Source organism: Nymphaea colorata, chromosome 12, assembly GCF_008831285.2.
Source record: "Nymphaea colorata isolate Beijing-Zhang1983 chromosome 12, ASM883128v2, whole genome shotgun sequence".
NCBI classification, from domain to species: Eukaryota; Viridiplantae; Streptophyta; class Magnoliopsida; order Nymphaeales; family Nymphaeaceae; genus Nymphaea; species Nymphaea colorata.
Genome location: NC_045149.1, coordinates 14,814,627 through 14,834,789, shown reverse-complemented (window position 1 = coordinate 14,834,789; position 20,163 = coordinate 14,814,627). Strand labels below are relative to the sequence as shown.

At 37.8% G+C, this 20,163-nt stretch overlaps 2 protein-coding genes and 1 long non-coding RNA gene across 11 annotated transcripts in view; all 3 read left to right on the top strand.

Moving 5' to 3' along the window:
* The first annotated feature begins 1,449 nt into the window (after positions 1-1,449).
* On the top strand, positions 1,450-7,336 carry LOC116265786 (dnaJ protein homolog 2-like). Its single transcript, XM_031646702.2, has 8 exons — positions 1,450-1,595; positions 2,557-2,769; positions 2,935-3,100; positions 3,199-3,337; positions 4,196-4,329; positions 4,413-4,555; positions 5,312-5,510; positions 6,666-7,336. The coding sequence occupies exons 2-8, from the start codon at positions 2,620-2,622 to the stop codon at positions 6,980-6,982; spliced, it is 1,248 nt and encodes a 415-aa protein (XP_031502562.1). The 5' UTR covers positions 1,450-1,595; positions 2,557-2,619; the 3' UTR covers positions 6,983-7,336.
* Positions 7,337-9,944: 2,608 nt separating this feature from the next.
* LOC116265656 (dnaJ protein homolog 2-like) lies at positions 9,945-15,567 on the top strand. Its single transcript, XM_031646423.2, has 8 exons — positions 9,945-10,065; positions 10,975-11,187; positions 11,355-11,517; positions 11,631-11,769; positions 12,938-13,071; positions 13,152-13,294; positions 13,842-14,040; positions 15,031-15,567. Exons 2-8 carry the CDS (start codon positions 11,038-11,040, stop codon positions 15,345-15,347), a joined length of 1,245 nt encoding a protein of 414 aa, XP_031502283.1. The 5' UTR covers positions 9,945-10,065; positions 10,975-11,037; the 3' UTR covers positions 15,348-15,567.
* Positions 15,568-17,486: 1,919 nt separating this feature from the next.
* The window catches only part of LOC126410640 (uncharacterized), a 29,117-nt gene continuing 26,440 nt past the window's right edge, over positions 17,487-20,163 (top strand). For 8 of the 9 annotated variants that reach the window (XR_007575079.1, XR_007575076.1, XR_007575078.1 and 5 more), the window contains exons 1-3: positions 17,487-17,610; positions 17,712-18,034; positions 19,355-19,426. This is a non-coding gene — a long non-coding RNA (uncharacterized LOC126410640). The remainder of the gene's footprint in view (positions 17,611-17,711; positions 18,035-19,354; positions 19,427-20,163) is intronic. The other variant, XR_007575072.1, reaches the window with a different exon arrangement.

The window sequence follows — 20,163 nt, the reverse complement described above, 5'->3', positions numbered from 1 at the left end:
AATCATGTTCCTACCGTTTAATTTGAAGGTATTTTAGCCATTTTACACGAAAAATTTATTTCAATGTGGGAAAAATATTTTTATTTAGCAATTAGGAGCATTTTGATCATTATGGATTTATAACACATAATCATTTGGCATAGTTGGTTGCATTGTGAAGCAATAAAAGGGTGGTTATCAATTTGATAAATTTAATCATAACTAACATATTGTTGACACTTGCATAAAAATATAATATTGTTATAACTTACAAACGAAAAATGTGTGACACGATCAACCCAAATTATTGTTGACCTAGAAAAGAAAGAAGAAAGTTAACAAGTCCACCATCTTTGACCGACGGCTTGTTCTTTTGGCTTGGCACTTGCCCACCCTTGAGCATGTGTCTCCGTTATTTTATGTCAAAGTGGAGGGCGTTTTGGTAATCAGGAATCGACGTCGTAGCACCGGCAAGGCGTCAGCATCAACGTGGGGCCCGCAAAGAAGCGTCCGCTTTAGGGCCACGAAATTTCTGAGAGCGCCGTGCCATCCGTCCGATCTAAAACCATTCCAACGGCTGAGATTGGTCAAGAATTCCTGCTGTCTTCGCCATTACTGCTTACCTTGAAAGTCATTAGCTTTAGCATATGTACAGAGAAAGACCTATGTTTTAACAATTCACAGATCACGACCTTTTCTTTTCCCGATACTATCTTTCTGTCTAATTTTCATATTTTTGCTATAAAGCATGATAAGAACCTCGTGTTTTACCATTAAAATTGTTTCCAGAAAACTTGTTTGAAAACTAAAATCAAATCTCCAACTTGATGTTAGTGTAAATAAATGGGCCTTTGGAGTTTTAAACATGTTTAATTTAGGACATGCAGTTCATATTAAAAATAACTGTTTCGTTTTGTTGTTTATGAAATCATCTTTTAATAAAATAGAAAGGGAATGCTATCAACTTGGCTGGAGCTAATGAATTGAAACGCATAAGCCAAAACATTGAAGAACTAAGATTTTGTAATCCCAACGTCCAATGGGAGACATTAATAAGTTGGCATTTGATTGAGCAAGGAGTGAGACTCACACAAGTTAACATCAACAATTATGAACATTACGTTCTTGCATTCGTGGTCACCTTGAATTTTGAAAACGTCACAATCCTTTTTGTTGGCCTGGAAATCTTCCTACCACGAATGCCTTTTAATGCTGGGTTTTATATTTTTAAGTTTTAAAATTTTAAAATTAAGTTAGATATTTCAAATTGTTTTTTTAATTCGAAAATCGAACAATTAAAGCAAAAACAGGGCAATACAAAACGTCCCACAATGCTAGCTAATTAAACCGACGTACTGCCGCTATAAAAGAATCCCGCAGCAAAGCGAAACCGGAAAAGGGTAGTGCGGTTTTCTGCGTTTTTCTTAAATTGGATGGATATTTTTGAATTTTTTTTTTCTCCTTTCCCACTCGGTAGTTTGGCGCGGACGCTTGGATAAAAGGGCTTGCTCGCCCACCGCGCAAACCCTCTTTGCCTCTTCATTCTCTCTCTCTCTCGTTTGACTAGCAGAAACGAGAAAAGGAAGAAGAGAGGGAGCTTCAGCCCCGATCGAGAGGTAACTGCGATCGATGCCCGTTTGTCTACTGTTTCCTTACTATCGAATTATACGAATCGATATGTGAATAAATCGATTGTTTGCGAAGAAAGTTTTGTGAATGAATGATTTGAATCGAAATTTTGTTTGCGTGTTTTTCCGTCGTCCTCTTTTTTCGTTTTTGGTGTTACTGGACTTACTTTCTTATTCCGCGGATAGAGGATTTGGTTGACATACGCTGTCGTTGTGGGTTTATTCAGTTTATTCACTTTGTTTCTTGGCTTAGTGGGAAATGGTCGTTTGTGTCTTGGCTTAGTGGGAAATGACGGTTTATTGGGTGCTCCAAACCCTAATCATTGGTTCGATCAGGGGAGGAGGAAGCGGTTCCCTGTTATATTGATCTGTGAATGGGCGAGGCGGTGCTCATGGTGGGTTGTCTTCCTCTTTTAAGAATTATTTATGATGTCATGAAATCCTAGTTCTAACCTTTTCGAGTTTTTCCACCTTTTTGGATTTTTTTTTACTCTGATTCGGGATTCTTGTTGTTCGTTGACTGCTGCCAAGATTCCATGGTTGCTGGCTTTTGGAGCAATTTTCCGCCGGCCTTGTTACTGTTCTGTGTAGTTCCGATTCTCTGTCTCATCTAACTTTTTTTGGGACATGGATGGAAAAATATTTTAATGCTCATTGTTTTGGCCCTTTTCTATTTTTAGCCGTTCATGGGGGACAGTGCTTCCGAGTGAAGTTTCCAGAATGTTGGTTGTGGTCTAGATTTTAGTTCCGCAGTTATATACAGCAATTAGCTCCTTTTTTTTAGGGCTTGTTTTTTTCTTTATATCGTGGTTTTCTTTCTTGATGCTTTCGTGCCAATTTTTGGTCTTGGTGTTAGATCGGAGAGTTTTTTCGTTTTATAATTCCTTTTTATTTCATTTTTTCATAGTTAGCTTTCTATTCATCTGCGGATCCATATTTCTATTTTTAGGTGCTGCTGGAATTCCGTAAGGCTGATTCTATCGTTGAGCTTTTTCTTTGAAAATCTTCAATCATGTTCGGGCGTGCACCAAAGAAGAGCGACAACACCAGATATTATGAGATCCTTGGCGTTCCCAAAAGTGCAAGCCAGGATGAGCTTAAGAAGGCCTATAGGAAGGCCGCTATAAAGAATCACCCAGATAAAGGTGGAGACCCTGAGAAGGTGAACAAGCCCATTGAAATTATGCATCGCTAAGAAAACTTTGCATTGCGTTTGTCTTTGGATAAAACGAGTGCATAAACGAGAATCTCCAGGCGCTTGCATTTCCTTTCAGGCAAATGTTATGTAGCTGTTCATTTAATCAGTTGCATTTACTCTTTTGTTCAGTTCAAGGAGTTGGCTCAGGCATATGAAGTCCTCAGTGATTCTGAGAAGAGGGAAATCTACGATCAGTATGGAGAAGACGCACTCAAAGAAGGAATGGGAGGAGGAGGTGGCTCTTTCCATAACCCCTTTGAAATATTTGAGTCATTCTTTGGTGGAGGCTTTGGTGGTAAGTTATTATATCTCAGGATTTTTCTTAGAAATCATGTTATTGTTCTACTACTTAGATAGAATAGGGCTGTCGACAACTTACAGTGCATTGAACAGGTGGTAGTTCAAGAGGAAGGAGGCAAAAACGTGGTGAAGACGTTGTGCACACTTTGAAGGTCTCTCTTGAAGACTTGTATAATGGAACTTCTAAGAAGCTTTCCTTGTCAAGAAATGTACTATGTCCAAAATGTAAAGGGTATGTCTTCCAGGCCTCTACTATGTGCGTGCATTTTCAGATTTTGGGTTCTATAGTTTGCTTGACAGCACAGAAATCATTGAGTTCTTGTGGCATGTACGTGCTTGGGCATTACTGGGGTCCGTCCAAACTATGCTGTCTCATATAATGAGTGCTCGTTGATAATCACTATTCTCATGTCTCAAGCTATTCTAGATGACATTGATTCTAATAATATCTCATTTGTTTGTTGTAGCTTGAATTTAGGTTTACTTGTGCATGCTTGTGTGCAAAAGCTAAGCATGAAGGTGTATGTATATGTATGGAGCCGATCTGTCTCTAGATTTCTGTTAGGTTGTGTTTGTTTTACTGTGTGCGGTGATCTGAGATCACTAGGATCTCATATCCATGGATTTAAGGGTGCCCCCACCCCCCACCCAAAAAAAAAAAATCCGACCTTAAATCCATAGTTTTTAACATGTAAAGTGGATTATAAAATCCACGTTAAACAGAGGATCTACCAAAATGCACCTTTTAATGCGGCCTCAGATCTTAGGCTATCATATGGAACCTTAATGAAACTCTTCAAATCTGTATGTCAGCTCCTCTCTGATATCTGTGTTAGGCTCGTGTGCAGTTCTCTCTGATAAGTGATAACATTCATGCTTCTTTTTGGGGTTATGTTGTTTGTCACTCATGTCATTGCATAGTTTGTAATGGTTTACCACTATTAGCTACTCTATCAGAAAAATTCTGCAACAGAATATATATGGCTACAAATTCGTATGCCTCGGGCCCATTCCTTATCTACTTATGGTTAATTTGTTTGTCATTCACTGCACAAAATGTCTTACCACTTATATAATGTCAATCTTTCAGAAAGGGCTCAAAGAGTGGTGCATCAGGGAGATGTTCTGGGTGCCAGGGCTCTGGGATGAAGGTCTCCATTAGACAGCTGGGACCAGGCATGATTCAACAGATGCAGCATATGTGTCCTGAGTGCAGAGGCTCAGGTATGTGTTCAACTTCCTGCTGCTAATTTTAGTTTTTGTTTTGTGCAATGATCATGTTTTAACTATTTGAGTTGTTCCTGTAGGAGAAGTTATAAGTGAGAAAGACAGGTGTGGGCAATGCAAAGGAGAGAAAGTTGTTCAGGAGAAGAAGGTTTTGGAGGTGCATGTTGATAAAGGAATGCAACATGGTCAGAAAATTGTATTCCAGGGTGATGCCGATGAAGCTGTAAGCAGAGTTCATTTTTTATGCTATTTCATGTGAACTTTTTTCCCTCGTGTTAGAACTGGTTATCCTGTTTGCTTTTTGTATTGATCTTCACCCATTGTACTTTAATGCTTTTGGCTCTTTTCCTGTGTTCGTGAATGCATGTATGGATACATAAGGTTGCATGTATTTTTAACACACATAACTTTCAAAGTATAACTGTATATATGTTTTAGGAAGTTATATGCATGATTGGTGCTTAATCTGAAGATTCTGAATATGGCTTAATAACGATACCACATGCTTTTGATCAGGCACCTCATGTTTAAAAATGTCTCTGTAGTGAAGAATGTGGGGCTCATATAATTGTAGAATTTGATGTAAAATTTTGATAAATTAATTGATTCAAATTCTTAATACATGAAACAGGCAGCTAATGGATGTAAGTTAGAGGCTAGAATTTTGTGGTGCTGCAGGATGCCTTTATTTATAGCAACTTTTTGTCTCTAAATAAAATCACTGTGTTTTCAGTTGTTACTGGTATTCCTGTCTATGATTTTGTGAGTGGGTTGTTATTATTGCATTTTGTGGTATTCTCTCTTTGAAATTGCATCTTTACTTAAAAATGGCTCATCAACCAAACTTGGTTGAGATCTCGGTACTGAAATGTGAACTACTTGCTGGTGTGGGTTAAAAAATAGTATTGTAGGATTTCTATGATTTCACCGTTCTTCTGTTCTGTTGGTAGTGGTTTTAACACGTCCTTTACCTCTGCAGCCTGACACCATCACTGGAGACATCGTATTTGTCTTGCAACTGAAGGATCACTCTAAGTTTAAAAGGAAGCATGATGATCTGTATGTGGAACACTCTCTCAGCTTGACAGAGGCCCTTTGTGGATTTCAGTTTGCTCTCACTCATCTTGATGGGAGGCAATTGCTTATTAAATCAAACCCAGGAGAGATTGTCAAACCTGGTAAGCATTGTGCTTGTTCAGTCTTGTTATGCTTAGACCAGTTGACCGGAACATGGTTGACATCTTAAAGCTGAAATGAAGTTTGAACACCTAACCCTACTTAAGGTTATCGTGTTATGTGATTGTGTTGGAAAGATAGTTACTTTCTTCTTTGAGGTCTAATTATTTGGAGTATGGGACATTGGAGACTTTAAGTGACAGTTACTTTCTTCTTTGAAGTCTAATTATTTGGAGTATGGGATATTGGAAACTTTAAGTGGTCATTTCTTCCGCCTGCTCAAAAATGACTGGCAAAAAGAAGTGGGATCTGGTCAAAGAGAAATGACAAAGTGGCACAAATTCGGCACTGGTGTTTTTGATAGTTTCCCTTAACAAATTAAATAATTTAGCTTTTTTCACTGGCACTTGCTCTTTTACGAGACTCTAGCTGGTTGTGGGGCATAAGACAAATGTTTGTTTGGCTGTCTTATATAACTAGTCGTAAATGAAACAGTAACTGTTTGGGATGTTCATTTGTACTTTCGGGACTGAAATTGATGTCCTCAAGAATGAAGTTCATGATTTGATTTTGGAAATTAGTAGGTAGTTGAAGGGTGAAGGAGCAGCTGAAGGTCACTTATGAAGAAAATATGTACACTTATGACGATGCATATGAAATATAATTTATTGAATCTACTCAAAGCTTCATGTGCAGTAAAAAAGAGCATAGGATTAATTATCTATCGGTAGAGCAGAAAAATAACTTCATAGATTAAATAGCTATTTGAAATGCAACACAGGCTATAAAATGCCATAGTTGAGATCAGGTCTATGTTTGCCAGGTGGTCAGGTTCAACAAATTCACATGGCATTTAGGAATTTACTCCCGTTGACCAAACGAGCTGCTGTTTATTTTATGATAAATATTCATTTGTTTCTGAATGTGTATTCATATTCATGGAATAATTCTTCTTTTCAGCACTTGATTTGGTTTCAAGTTTCAACAAAGATCCATCTATTATTGCAAAAGCATTTGTGCACGTGGTTTTCCTTGAACACTTGTTTTGCTATGCAGTTTATTATTATTATTATTTTTATTCGCTTGGCTTACTATGGTTTATTTGGTTTGTACGCTCAAGTCTCAACATGCATTTACTCCCTTTCCATCGTTTGCAGGTCAATATAAAGCCATCAATGATGAGGGGATGCCCCACCATCAGAGGCCATTCATGAGGGGCAAGTTGTACATCCACTTTAATGTCGACTTCCCGGAGACACTTTCTCCTGACCAGTGCCGGAATCTAGAGAAGATTCTTCCACCAAGGCCAGGCAACCAGCTGACAGACATGGAGTTAGATGAGTGTGAAGAGACCACATTGCATGATGTCAACATTGAGGAGGAGATGAGAAGAAAGCAGCAGCAGCAGCAACAAGAAGCGTATGATGAAGATGATGAGGCATCTGGTCCACGTGTCCAATGTGCACAGCAGTGATTGGTTGATAGCTTATCTTGTGGTCAGCGTCACGTTTAGGTTTTGTGGGCCGATAACTGGTACCAGCGTATTCGGCAGAGGTAGTTGATCTCTGTTCGCTTTTCTTTTTGAGCTTCTCTTTTCTCCCTTTCCACCTAGTGTTTGAAGTTGGGTAATATTGATGGCATCTAGAAGTCAATTTCATCCCTCTAAAGCATCACTGGGGTCTTCCTTTTCATTTCGGTGTTTCAGATCTTCTGATGCATATATACATATATATATATATAGTTCGTCCCTACTTCGGATCCTGCGGTGCTACAAATCCAGCCATCTAAGAGGCATGGACAATTCAATAATTTTAAGCATTCTTTCCCATGCTGTTTGTGCTTGTTAGTTTGTGTGTATTGCTTGAAGGCTTTATTTATATTTCCTTGCAGTTTTGGGCATGTTAATACCCATTAATATCCGCCGCTTAACTATTCTTCCCCGTGGACTGTGGACTACCAGGTAGAACATGCTGCTCTCTGGTGGCTGCCGAAGGTCACTATGATAAGATGCATAAGATGCAGACGTCGAATGCCAACCCATGAGTGTTTTTTTTGTTATAAATTATCAAAAATATGAAAAAATAAATCAGAATTTTGATTTCTAAAAGTCTTAACTGCATCGAAATTATTTTGACGATGTTGACAGACGATCTCTTCCCAACGCGCGCGTCTACTTCGCCGTTGGACATTGTGGTGCTTCCGTTATTTTTCCGTTGGCATAGGGGGTGTCTTGGTAATTAGGTGTTACGTACCCCAGAGCCAGGCGTCCGATTTTGGGCCAACGAAATTTCTATGGGCGCCCCGCCATCCGTCTGATCCAAAACAATTCCAACGGCTCAGATTTGTTTAAGGAATCATGCTTCCTTCGCTTTTACTCGGTGCCCTGAAAGCCACACTTACTTTGGCATATGTGCAGAAAAGAACCTAATGTTTTGGTAATTTAGTTGTGATGTTCGTTCTGTTTTATTTTTTGTGTTTCTAGTATACACATGCTAAACAGGAACCGGTTATATGTCTTGAACCCTAATAAGGGATTATGTTTTATGTACTCAAAATGATCAAAATACCTCTTTTAGTTAGATGGAAGACCTTTCCCTGTAAGGGCGGGCAAAAGTGAAACCTGAAAAAATTTCTTTCTATAAAATTATAAAAATACGCCTTTGATAAAACATGGGAACATGCTTTCTCATGTTCGACTTCTTTCTCAGGTCATGCAAACAAACTCATTTTAGCATTAAAAACATTCCCAAAAGACTTGCTTCTTCTCTAAACTAAATTTCAAACTTGATTTAAGTGTCACTAATCGGGCCTTTGGAGTTTAATATGTTTCATTCATAGGGAAATAATCTTTTAATAATCTTGGGTGAATGAAATAAGCAATAGTCGGGCGCGGCATCCAAGCTGAAGGGTGCACCGTTGTTATCGCTGACACCGACGCAGCTTAAGACCCCGAAGGCAGGGAGAATGGGGGGCTTTTTTGGGCGGTGGGATTAATACCTCTCACTTACCCGAAAATAAGCAATAGTCACTAGAAAAGAGCTCCCATTCTGATTATCATCTAAAGACAAGAAATTTGGCCTGATAATCAAGTACAGAAGGCAGGAAATATTATTAATGTGAATGCAGGAAATATTATTAATGTGAATGTTCATCAAAAGGCAGGAAATATTATTAATGTGAATGTTCATCAAGAGAGTTAAGAGATCAAAAATTGAAAAAATGAAAGCCGGTACTACACAAATCACAAGGAACCTCAAAAGCGATACTGGAGTAACAGCTAATGCTAATTCACGAAAAGGATAATGAGAAGATAACTGATTAAATCATTAAATGTGGAACGTGAAAGAGTTTTTTGTCTGCATATCTGTTCACAGTTTCATTTCCTCATTGTAGTCCAATTTTCTATTCCATGCCAAGGCAGACAATGAGCATTCGCAGCCAAAGAGAAACATGCCCCAAAACCATATGATTCAATTTTAAGTTGCATAATAAATGTACTAAATAATTCAAATGCTCTGGAATCTTCCTGTTTTACATTTATAGTAGTTACAGTTCTTTTAAATGTCACAAACACAAACCTATAGGTAGAAGATGAATCATGATCGATTAGACGATTAGGCCACTTGGATCTTAACAAGAGGATTACCTGCAGTTCTCTTTCATGGTGGTTCTCTCCATGATTAGGATTGTGGAACTCTAATTTTCTCAACTTTATTCCTGTCGAGCTACCAGTATCATCAAATTCGGCTTTAACTTTTCAAGGCAGATAGATTTATTTTCCATAAGAGGAGTATTGCGTCGTATTGCTCAGCTAAGAGCTGAAGCCTATACCATTTCTGTCATCCCTTTGCTTTTAGTGCTTGGGAGTGATGTCATGTCTTATTATGTTTTAACTTAATATCAGTGTTTAGTGCTCATTTTTATAATATAAGGAATTGATGCCACAACAATTCAAAATTCGAAACAGAAGTTGACCACTTACCAGCATCCCCCCGTCCATAGCGAAGCTACTTGTTGGCTGGGGTGGGCCACTGCCCATCAAAAATTTTATTAGAATGTGTTAACTTCACATTGTTATAACTCTAAATTTATAGACACCAAAATTGTGTCACTTTACCCCCAAATGAAAAATCTTCGCTCCGTTACTGAGTCCCTGTCTATTATGCCAAAATAAAAATTACATTTTATAAACCTAATATCCATGTAAGAGGCCCTTGTTATCAATGAAATCTTCCGCTGATATGCTGAAACTGCTAGTCAAGCAGTTGTGTTCCTATACGGGCACTTACCGGAACGTTTTATTTCCTCCCGATATTACAAGAAGTCTGGCAGTTAAGTGAATAAATTAAGGTTGTAATCGTTTTAATGAATTTTCAAAAGTCTTCGGCCATTTTATGAAATTTCAGCAATCAATACTTCGCCAAACCATGCTGCTAGTATAAAAGGTTCGTACGCCCCACCGAGCAAACCCTCTCTCTCTCTTTCTCTTTCTCTCTCGTGAGGCGATCGGAAACGAGAAGAGGAAGAAGAGGAGGAGCTTCAGTCCCTGATCGAGAGGTAACATTTATCAGATGCCTTTTTGTCTTCTGATTCGTCCTTCTTGATAGGATCTATGTATGAATCGATCAACACTTGCGAAGAAGAAGGTTTTGTGCATGACTGATCTGAATAGGGATTTTGCCTGTTTTTTTTTTCGTCGTCTTGTTTTACGTTTTTGGTATTAATGGACTTACGGTCTTATTCCGAGGGTAGAGGCTTTGGTTGAGGTAGACGGTCATTAGGGGTTTTATTCAGTTTCTTCGCCTTGTGTCTTAATTTGGTAGGAAAGGGCTGTTTATTGTGGCGCCAAACCCTTAACTGTTGACGCGATCGGGGCGGAGGAACCTGTTTCATGTTATATGGATCTGCTCATGGTGTAGTCGCTGGTCATGGTGGAGTCGCTGCTCTTAGTGGGTTGTCCTCCATTTTTAAGAATTCTTACATCTTGTAATTTTGTTCCCTTTTGGGGGTTCTCTATTCTAAAACGGGATTCTTCTTGTTCGCTCGCTGCTGCCAACATTCTATGGTGGCTGGCTTGTAGAGGAACTTTGGACGTTTCTTGTCATAGTTTCATGTTATCCTTATTCTCTGTTTCTAACTGTGGTTTACTTTGATTTTTATTTTTTTTTGGGACATGGGTAGAAAAATTTTCTAAATGCTGATTTTCTTGGGCTTTGTCTATTTTTAGGTGTCTGGTGAGGGGACAGTGTTTCCGAGTGAAGTTTTCCTTATGTTGGTTGCCGTCTATATTTTAGTTGGGCAGTGGGGTACAGCAATTAACTCCGTTGACACGTTTTGGCTTTTATTTTATTCGAGAGATTTTTCGTTTTGTAGTTTTTTTTTCACTTCTTAATAGTTCAGTGTTTATTCATCTACCTATATATGTATATATATATATATATATATATATATATTTTTTTTTTTCAGGTGCTGCAGGAATTCCTTAAGGCGGATTGTGCTGTTGAGCTTTTTCTCTGACAATCTCCCACCATGTTCGGACGTGCACCGAAGAAGAGCGATAACACCAGATACTATGAGGTTCTTGGGGTTCCAAAAAGTGCAAGCCAGGATGAGCTTAAGAAGGCCTACAGAAAGGCTGCTATAAAGAATCATCCTGATAAAGGCGGAGACCCGGAGAAGGTGAATGAATTTACCCAGATTATGCATTGTGGAGAAAAATCTCATTTGTTTTGCCTCTTTGGATGACATGAGTGCATAAATGAGAATCTCTGAGCGTCTTCAGTTCCCTTTAATGAATGTTAAGTAGCTATTCTCTTTAATTTTTTTACGTTTGCTTTTCTGTTCAGTTCAAGGAGTTGGCTCAGGCATATGAAGTCCTCAGTGATCCTGAGAAGAGGGAAATCTATGATCAGTATGGTGAAGATGCACTCAAAGAAGGGATGGGAGGAGGTGGCCCTTCCCATAGCCCCTTTGATATCTTTGAGTCATTCTTTGGTGGGGGTTTTGGTGGTAAGTAATTTTATGTCAGGATCTCTCTTGGAGATTATGTTATATTTCTGCTTTTTTTTCTTCCTTATCGTTAGAGAAATAGGTCTCTCTGCAACTTACATTGCATTGAACAGGTGGCAGTTCAAGAGGAAGGAGGCAAAAACGTGGTGAAGATGTTGTCCACACTTTGAAGGTCTCTCTTGAAGACTTGTATAATGGAACTTCTAAGAAGCTGTCCTTGTCAAGGAACGTTTTATGTCCAAAATGTAAAGGGTAGGTCTTTTTAGGCTTCTGTTGTGTGCACTCTGTTGTCACATTTTGCATTGATAGTTTGTTTGAGAGCATGGAAATCATTGAGTTTTGGTGGTATTTAGTTGGTTAGTATTGGGGGTCTCCAACCTGAATATACCAGTATCAGTCGCTGCTTTGCATGTACAGGACATGTGATGCTTTTTTTTTGTCCATGTGTTCTATTCAAGTTACGCGATTCGCTTGATGTTTCAGGTTGATGATGATGCAACAACAGGATGTTGTGCTAGTGTGGAACTTCTGTTAGTTTTTTTATGTGTTTAAAATAAGAAATTCAGTGTTTATGTATTTTTTTCTGCCTGGTTGGTGGTGCGCTAGAAACCGTGGCAAAGGCAATGCTGGAAGTGTAGAACCTGATGGCATGGCTGTTTGTTCATGAATTTTAGAATCCCTGTTTATTGCTGTCATTGGACGCTCCCTGAGCATCCAAGTGTCTAGAAGGGATGTGCTGCTTAGGGTCCAAAAGCTCATGTTAACTTGGCTGCCAGGAATCCAGAAATAATTACACTCAATGCACTTGTGGCCTTATCTGTAATGTTTGTGATTTTCTTCTCACTGAAAATTGCTGTAATAAATATGTATGGTATGCTTTTCTTTATTCTGTTTTTGTTCTGCTTTCATGGATTCTCCAGATCAACTTATGTAGTAATCACACCGCTAAGTTAATTTGATGACTATTCTCGTGTCTGAAGCTATTCTAGCTGACATGGACTCTCTTGAAACCTCATCTGTTTATTGTAGCTTGGATTTAGATTTATATATGCATGATTGTGTGAGAAAGATAAACATGAAAGTGTACATATATCTATGGAGTGTATATCTGGCTTTCTGTTAATGAAACTCTTCAAATTCTATCTCCATAGCTCCTCTCCACATCTATGTTATACACATAGATAAAACAGATCTCCCTGAGTAAATTGCCTGCTTTATTAAGTTTGTGGTCATGTTGCTTGTTACTTTTTATCATTCATCAGCTTGAAAATGGCTTACCACTTGTAGCTGCTCTATCAGACCACGGCTGCAACAGTATATATGGCTTCAAGATCTTATGCCTGCCCCATACTTATTCTCTGCTTATGGCTGATTTGCTCGCCATTCTGTCTTACAACTTACATAAATGTCAATTTTTCAGAAAAGGCTCAAAGAGTGGTGCATCAGGGAGATGTTCTGGATGCCAGGGCTCTGGAATGAAGGTCTCCATTAGACAGCTTGGACCAGGCATGATTCAACAGATGCAGCATGTTTGTCCTGAATGCCGAGGCTCAGGTATGTGTTTAAGTTACTGCTGCTAATTTTTAGTTCCGTATTGTGTGATCAAGTTTTCGCCTTTTGAGTTGTTTCTGCAGGTGAAGTTATAAGTGACAAAGACAAATGCGGGCAATGCAAAGGAGAGAAAGTCGTTCAGGAGAAGAAGGTGCTGGAGGTGCATGTTGACAAAGGAATGCAACATGGTCAGAAAATTGTATTCCAGGGTGAAGCTGATGAAGCTGTAAGCCTGTTTGTGCCATTTCCATGAAAATTTTCCCCTTTGGTGTTTGAAGAGCTTATTTTCCTGCTTGTTTCTGTTGATCTTCAACCTTTGTACCTTAATGCTTTTTTTGGTTCTGTTTACATGATATTGTGAAATCAAAATAGCATGTTCAAACAAATAAACTTGGTACATATGAATAGTTGTTGTAAATCCTTACAGGCTTGTCTTTCAAAGCGTAAATGTTAGAGAAGGCATATGCTCAATTTGGTGTTTAATCCGAAGATTCTGATATGTATTAACAGGGAGACAGCATGCTTTAGATGAGACACTTCATGTTTAAACTTTAAATATGTCTCTGGAGCATAGGATGCCAGTGCTCATGTAATTTTAGAATTTGACATAAAATTTGTTAATCTGATTGACCAAATCTTAATATGTGGAACGTGAAGCTGGTTGATGATTTTCATAGGCTAGAATTTGTTGGTGCTGTAGAAATTACCATGCTTTCACCTGTTTTTCTCTTTGTTGTTGGTAGGGGTTTTAACACATCATTTATCTTCTGCAGCCCGACACTGTTACTGGAGACATTGTGTTTGTCTTGCAACTGAAGGATCACTCAAAGTTTAAGAGGAAGTTTGATGATCTCTTTGTGGAACACTCTCTCAGCTTGACAGAAGCCCTTTGTGGATTTCAGTTTGCTCTCACTCATCTTGATGGCAGGCAATTGCTTATTAAATCAAACCCAGGGGAGATCATCAAGCCTGGTAAGAATTGTGGTTGTCCAGTCTTGGCATGCTTAGACCGGTTGACGGAAACACAAATGACATCTTAAATCTGAAATGAAGTTTGGACACCTAGCTTCAGTTAAAAGTATCGTGTATGATTATGTTGGAAAGATAATGGCTTTCTTCTTTAAAGTCTTATTATTTGGAATTTTGGAGTTCGAGTGGTCATTTCTTCCACCTACTCAGAAATGACCAGCCAAAGTAGTGGGGTCTGGGCAAAGGAAAATGTCTTCCATGTAAAAGTGGGTTTGTGGCCTTCCACACTGGAACAAGTTCGGCACTCTGCTTTTTTTGATGTGGAACCCCTTAAATGTTTTCTTACGGGAAGCTGTCTTATACTACCGTAGTAGTATCAAAAGAAATGCTAACTGTTGTGTCCAATTTATTGGTGATACATCTATAGGTCTGTTTACTTCCTGAAAGGCGTTCATCGTCGAAAAGGGCAGTTGATTGACAATGTTTGGTTAAATATATTTTACTGAATTTACTCACGGATTCATATGCATTAAAAATAGCCTGGGATTAATTATCTATCTGTAAAAGCAGAAAATAACTTCAGGGTTTACTGTACTTGAAATGCATTAACATACAACAGGGGTAGAATGCAATGGTTAAAACGTTGATCAGGTTCTTGCCCAAGTATCGATACATTTCCAGATTGGTTCCACAAATTAACAAGGCATTTAAGAATCTACTCTCATTCACCAGACAAATTGCAGTTTATTTTATTATAAAGGTTTATTTATTTTTAGAAGTGAAATGGTTATCATTAAATAATTTTTCTTTTCAGCACTTAATTTGGTTTCTGTAAAGATTCATTTATTATCGGAGAAGGCATGTACTCTTGGATTTGTCAGCGGTTGGAATGCAGTTTGATTGCTCTCTTGTTTCTTTTTTACTTGGACACCGAGTCTACTATTCATTTGATTATACTGAGCATGCCTTTATTGTTTTTTTCTTAATCGGTAGGTCAATACAAGGCCATCAATGATGAGGGAATGCCACACTATCAGAGGCCATTTATAAAAGGCAAGTTGTACATCCACTTTAATGTCGACTTCCCAGACATGCTGTCACCAGACCAGTGCCGGACTCTGGAGAAGATTCTTCCGCCAAGGCCAGGCAACCAGCTTACAGACATGGAGTTAGATGAGTGTGAAGAGACCACATTGCATGATGTCAACATTGAGGAGGAGATGAGAAGAAAGCAGCAGCAGCAGCAACAAGAAGCATATGATGAAGATGATGAGGGCTCCGCTCCACGGGTCCAATGTGCACAACAGTGATTGGTTAATAATAGCTTACCTTGTGATTAGGGTAACGTTTAGTTTTTGTGGGTCGATAACTGGTACCAGTATATTCTGCAGAGGATACTTGATCTCTGTTAGCTTTCCGTTTCGCTCTTTTCTCATTTTCTACTTTGAGTTTGAGGTGGTAAATTCTCTTGGAACATGGATGACATCTAGACAATCAATTTATCGTGTGGAGGTCCTCCTATTCAGTTTACTGTTTCAGATCTTCTGGTGCGGTGTATACATTATATACATGTGTGCGTGCGTGTGTAGTAATTTGTTTACTGCTGGTCCTGCGTCGCTATATATGCCAGGTATGCTGGAGCATATGCAATTAGATATTTAAACGAGCTTTTTCCATGCTATTTGTGGTTTTTTAGTTTGTGTGTGTTGCCTGAGATTTATGTACGCTTCGTTATCCATTTATATTCGTTAATGAAATGATTTTTATGAACATAAACTTTCAAGCGCCGTGGTTGATAATTAAGCACGTGGAAGATAATTAAGCGTTTCAACTTATCCAAGTGTTTGTTTTGAGTCTTAATTAATTGACATCAAGAATATTCCAAAATATGTATGTGTATGGAAGTCATCTAGCTTTTTGTATGTATTATAGTACTCATACGCTTTATCATCACTATTAAATTCCATTCCTATCGACGGTAGATGTTCAGTTGAAACATTTGGAGTTAGCCGTTGCTCTGCACTTGCACCCATGTCTACCTTCCGTGGCAAGGTTGAACCTAAACGGATGAAACTTCGATCCATATTTGATGACCTCCTGAACATACAAAAAATAAATAACCACTAAACAAATACTACATCAAAGCTAGTTAAATTATTTGATATTGTTATTGAAAGTGGTCCATAAGTAGAACAAATTCAAATGGATACTATGAAACAATTTCTCAACATAATAGGTTTCTTAGTCAAATCCTTATCTATTAACTTATGTTTTCCACCGAATGCAAAAAGACGGGGCATGACAAAGTAATATTTTATCTCGATTCATTTGGCCCCAATAAATTTCAATTTTTTTTTTTTTTTATGCTGGAAGCTATACAACAGCTCTATCACTTACTATGGAATTCAAACCTATTCCGAAATGACTCTTGCTGATTCCATTTTTATTTTAAATTATTCAAGCTAACGTTCACATTTGTTAAATATGATTCACTAACTATTTTCACCCGTTAAAATCATGTCTTAGAATGTTGTGACTATTTGTAAGGCATTCTATATTCATGACTTGTAACGTATCCATTTTTCACGACATTAAACCAACATAACAAAATAAAGCAATATAGATGACTTGGACTTGAAATCATGTCTTGGAATTTTATGACTGTTTGTATGGCATACCAAACAAACATACCTGTTCATTTAAATTTTATGACTGTTTGTATAGGTGATGAGTTGTAACCTGTTCATTTTTTACGATATTAAACGAACATACCAAACAAAGCAATATAAATGACATGGATGAAACGAAGCTGTTCTCTCTGTAGTCGGTTCAAAATTTCCTGTAGCATGATAATATCACTTCTGAGCAGCTTTTACATCTAAAAGAAAATGTAAAGGATATCCAATTAAATCATTTTGAAAAAATCGGATCTAGAAAAATATTTAATTTGTGATTAAGAAATCCAATTGAGTTTTGGTGGTATTCGTATCATTATTTAGTTTTAAATAAATAGTCTATACTCAATGCTCTTATATTTTGAAAAATAAGCCAGATTCAATTGAAAAAATGGAGTTGGATTCATAGATGAATACAAAAATCATAACAAGATCAGATTTATACTACTAATTTCGTATTAAGATTCATTTATGAATTTGCTTTGTGTGTATTCAAATCTGAGTTTGAATCCAAATATGTAAATATTAAAAAAAAGCGAATTATAAAGGTTATATAAATTCAACACTTCAAAACAAATTGGGAAGTGCTACACGGTTTGAGTTCTCACTAACCTCTTTTTCAAAAGATTACAACGTTTCCTCTTTCTATATTAGGTCGCTGCACAGGACTATGGTACCGTTTCTGCAATGTACGGATGATTTACTTTTTAATAAAAATTCATTATTGAAAATTACTATTTCAAGATTTGAATTAAAGCCAAGAAACTCGCGGGAGCAAGGTGGTCATTTCGCGGCTGATAAAACCAAGGCGGCGGTTAGGCGTTTCCCGCTTTTCCATCTCCTCTAACCCCCACTGTCAACCTCTGGGCTTCGGAGAATTCTCTGATCGATGGCGATGGTGAGCTCTCTCTCTGTCTGTGTGTGTGTGTGTGTTTCTGTTTCATGATGGCGAGAGACCCCTATCAAGAGGAGGAGGATGAGAATTTGTTTTTTCTTTAGCGCAGGGGATTCCAGCCAGTCGCCTCGAGATCATCCAAGCCTCAACCCCTTGGATGAAATCATTAGAGCACGAAACCTTTGCCGCCCCTTTGATTTTCTGAAACTAAAAAATGTGAAAACCCTTGCCGCCCTTTTGATTTCCTGAAATCACGACCCCACGAGTGGAGCCCTAGCGATTTTGAAGCTCCACGGACTGCAATGGAGATCCAGCATGCCACGTGAAGCACCGCAGCCGGAGAACCTTGTGATTCGGACCCTTAAGGCCTCGCCCCTTCCACTAATCGGTAGAGCCACAGGCCCATAGAAGCCGATTGAATCACTGCGTGAGTTTGTCCCTCTCTTTCTTGTTGGTCTTCTTCTTTTCATCCATTTTAGCTGGTCTCTTTCTTCTTGTTCTTGATTTTTCTAATCGTCCCCACTTTCCAGACTTGTATTCCTCTGCTTGGTTCTTTGTTGCTTGGGTCTCAAATCCGGCAGCCATGTCGTCGTTGATTCTCTCTCTCTTTCTCCTTCTTTTCATTGTTCGACTTGTTTGATTTCCCTTGAATCTATATTTTGGCCCATCTTGGGTTCCGATTTGCCCTTTGATTGGGCCTCACTGCTCACGGCCATGCATTTTGATTGTATAGATGTTAGATGAGATAATGTTCTTATTTCTTCCGTGCATCCAAATTTCCTTTTTCTAGTTATGATTTAGTGGCTATATGCAAACATAGTCTTGTATCTTGATATCTATTGACAATAGATATTATCTAGATATTTGAAGTTTGAAGCAATCGCTTTGTCAAAAGTCAAGAGGAAAGAGAGATTCACAGTTTCTGTAACTATTTTCTTAGATCAGAACGCAAGAGTTAACAGTGTATTGTGGATGTTAAGAATTCGCCTTCTGTCTTGTCCTTCTTCTAGAGAAGGAACATGGAGTTTTATGCACTGACGAGGATATTAAATGTTTAAAAAGTGGAGAACGAAATAAATAAAATTTGCATGACTGTACAAATTCAGGCAAGGCGTGGGCCAGCAGATTGATCCAATCTCGATCTACTTTCAACATCAAAGTAAGTTTTTGATTGTTATAAATGTTAACATTTTGGAAAAAGGATGATGGTTTGAAAAGTTGAAAAGAATGCTTGCAGTGCAAGTCAAGAAATTGGCTCATAAGCTTTCATCATCTCCAAGAAGAATTGAATTGGGTATTTCATATTTTTTCTAAACTTTTTGCTCTGATGAGATTCTAAGTTTCATATCACTATAATACGTATATTTGAAAGAAGTTTTGAAGTTTGCTACTTATGATTAGGAAACAAACTTGGGCTTTGTTGTATGTTTTGAATATATTGCATTTTATTCTAGAAGATATTGGGAGCATTAAAGTTTTCAAAATTATGTGTGTAACCAAAAGTTTAGCATGACAATTGGCAAGTTGCTGCTTGGCCAAAGAAGAATAGACTCTGCACTTGTGTGGATTGTGGTTATTAAATTTTAGCAGTTTGTGTACGTCATATCTGCAAGCTACTCAAGATAAGATGCCTCTTTGTTGTAATTGCATTTGGCAGTTAGACGCTTTTTAGCTATTTGCATTTTCCCCTATCTTGGATAATTAATAATTTAGTTTTTTTTTTTTTAATTGTGTTGTTAATGTGCAGCACTGCAAGTGTATTATTAATGAAGATGTATGAATTTTTTCAATGAAAAGAACAGGAAGATGCTTGTTTTAGGTAAGTAATGTTTTTATTTTATTATTATTTGCATGTTTTAGAAAGTATTATTAGGACATGGGATATAAATTGTGTACACTGGTGACAAGAATGAAGAAACAATAGTATAGGATCTATAATTACGAAATAATTCACCACTGTAGACATTTGTACTAGTGATATCTTCTCCAGTATAACCTATTAAGTATCAGCTGATTATTGCCTGACTTGGATGGGATCTGCAACTGCAAAGGCCTTTCTGCAACTTTTTTTGGTAAACCTTCCGTAGAAGAATCACAGGTTTCTTGAGGCGGAGGGTTAGCCTCACCTAGTTGTAATCCAAACTTCAACAAGATGATGTGCTAGGCTGAGATATTAGTAGAATTCGTTATCTGTAGCATCTAGAAAAAACTATAGAACCTCCTCTATGTTAAATTCATGATGTGACGTATGACATGTGCCGTCACACTTTCTTTACCATTAAATAAACAGACAAGAATTCATATGTTATATCTATGGAATAATGCTAGGTTAAATATGAAACTATAGGTTAAATATGAAGCTATGTAATTTGAACCCCCCTCTCTCGCCACCCCATAAAAAAAAAAAGTTAGCTACTCAAAAATTTATTTGGTGTTTAGACCATTTAATATCTTTGTTTTTTTTTTCCAGTCACTTATGATGAAAAATTACATCCTTATATATTTATTTTTGATATCTTCCTTTTTTCACAATCTCTTCCTTTTTGATGAAAATTC

What these genes read in the sequence shown, in the direction of transcription:
- LOC116265786 (XM_031646702.2), top strand. Translation starts at nt 2,620, where the DNA reads ATGTTCGGGCGTGCACCAAAGAAGAGCGACAACACCAGATATTATGAG. An exon ending in CTTTGGTGGAGGCTTTGGTG is followed by an intron (nt 3,101 to 3,198) that starts GTAAGTTATTAT and finishes TGCATTGAACAG; the next exon opens with GTGGTAGTTCAAGAGGAAGG. An exon ending in AGGGTGATGCCGATGAAGCT is followed by an intron (nt 4,556 to 5,311) that starts GTAAGCAGAGTT and finishes TTACCTCTGCAG; the next exon opens with CCTGACACCATCACTGGAGA.
- LOC116265656 (XM_031646423.2), top strand. Translation starts at nt 11,038, where the DNA reads ATGTTCGGACGTGCACCGAAGAAGAGCGATAACACCAGATACTATGAG. An exon ending in AAGGCGGAGACCCGGAGAAG is followed by an intron (nt 11,188 to 11,354) that starts GTGAATGAATTT and finishes TTTTCTGTTCAG; the next exon opens with TTCAAGGAGTTGGCTCAGGC. An exon ending in TCCTGAATGCCGAGGCTCAG is followed by an intron (nt 13,072 to 13,151) that starts GTATGTGTTTAA and finishes TTGTTTCTGCAG; the next exon opens with GTGAAGTTATAAGTGACAAA.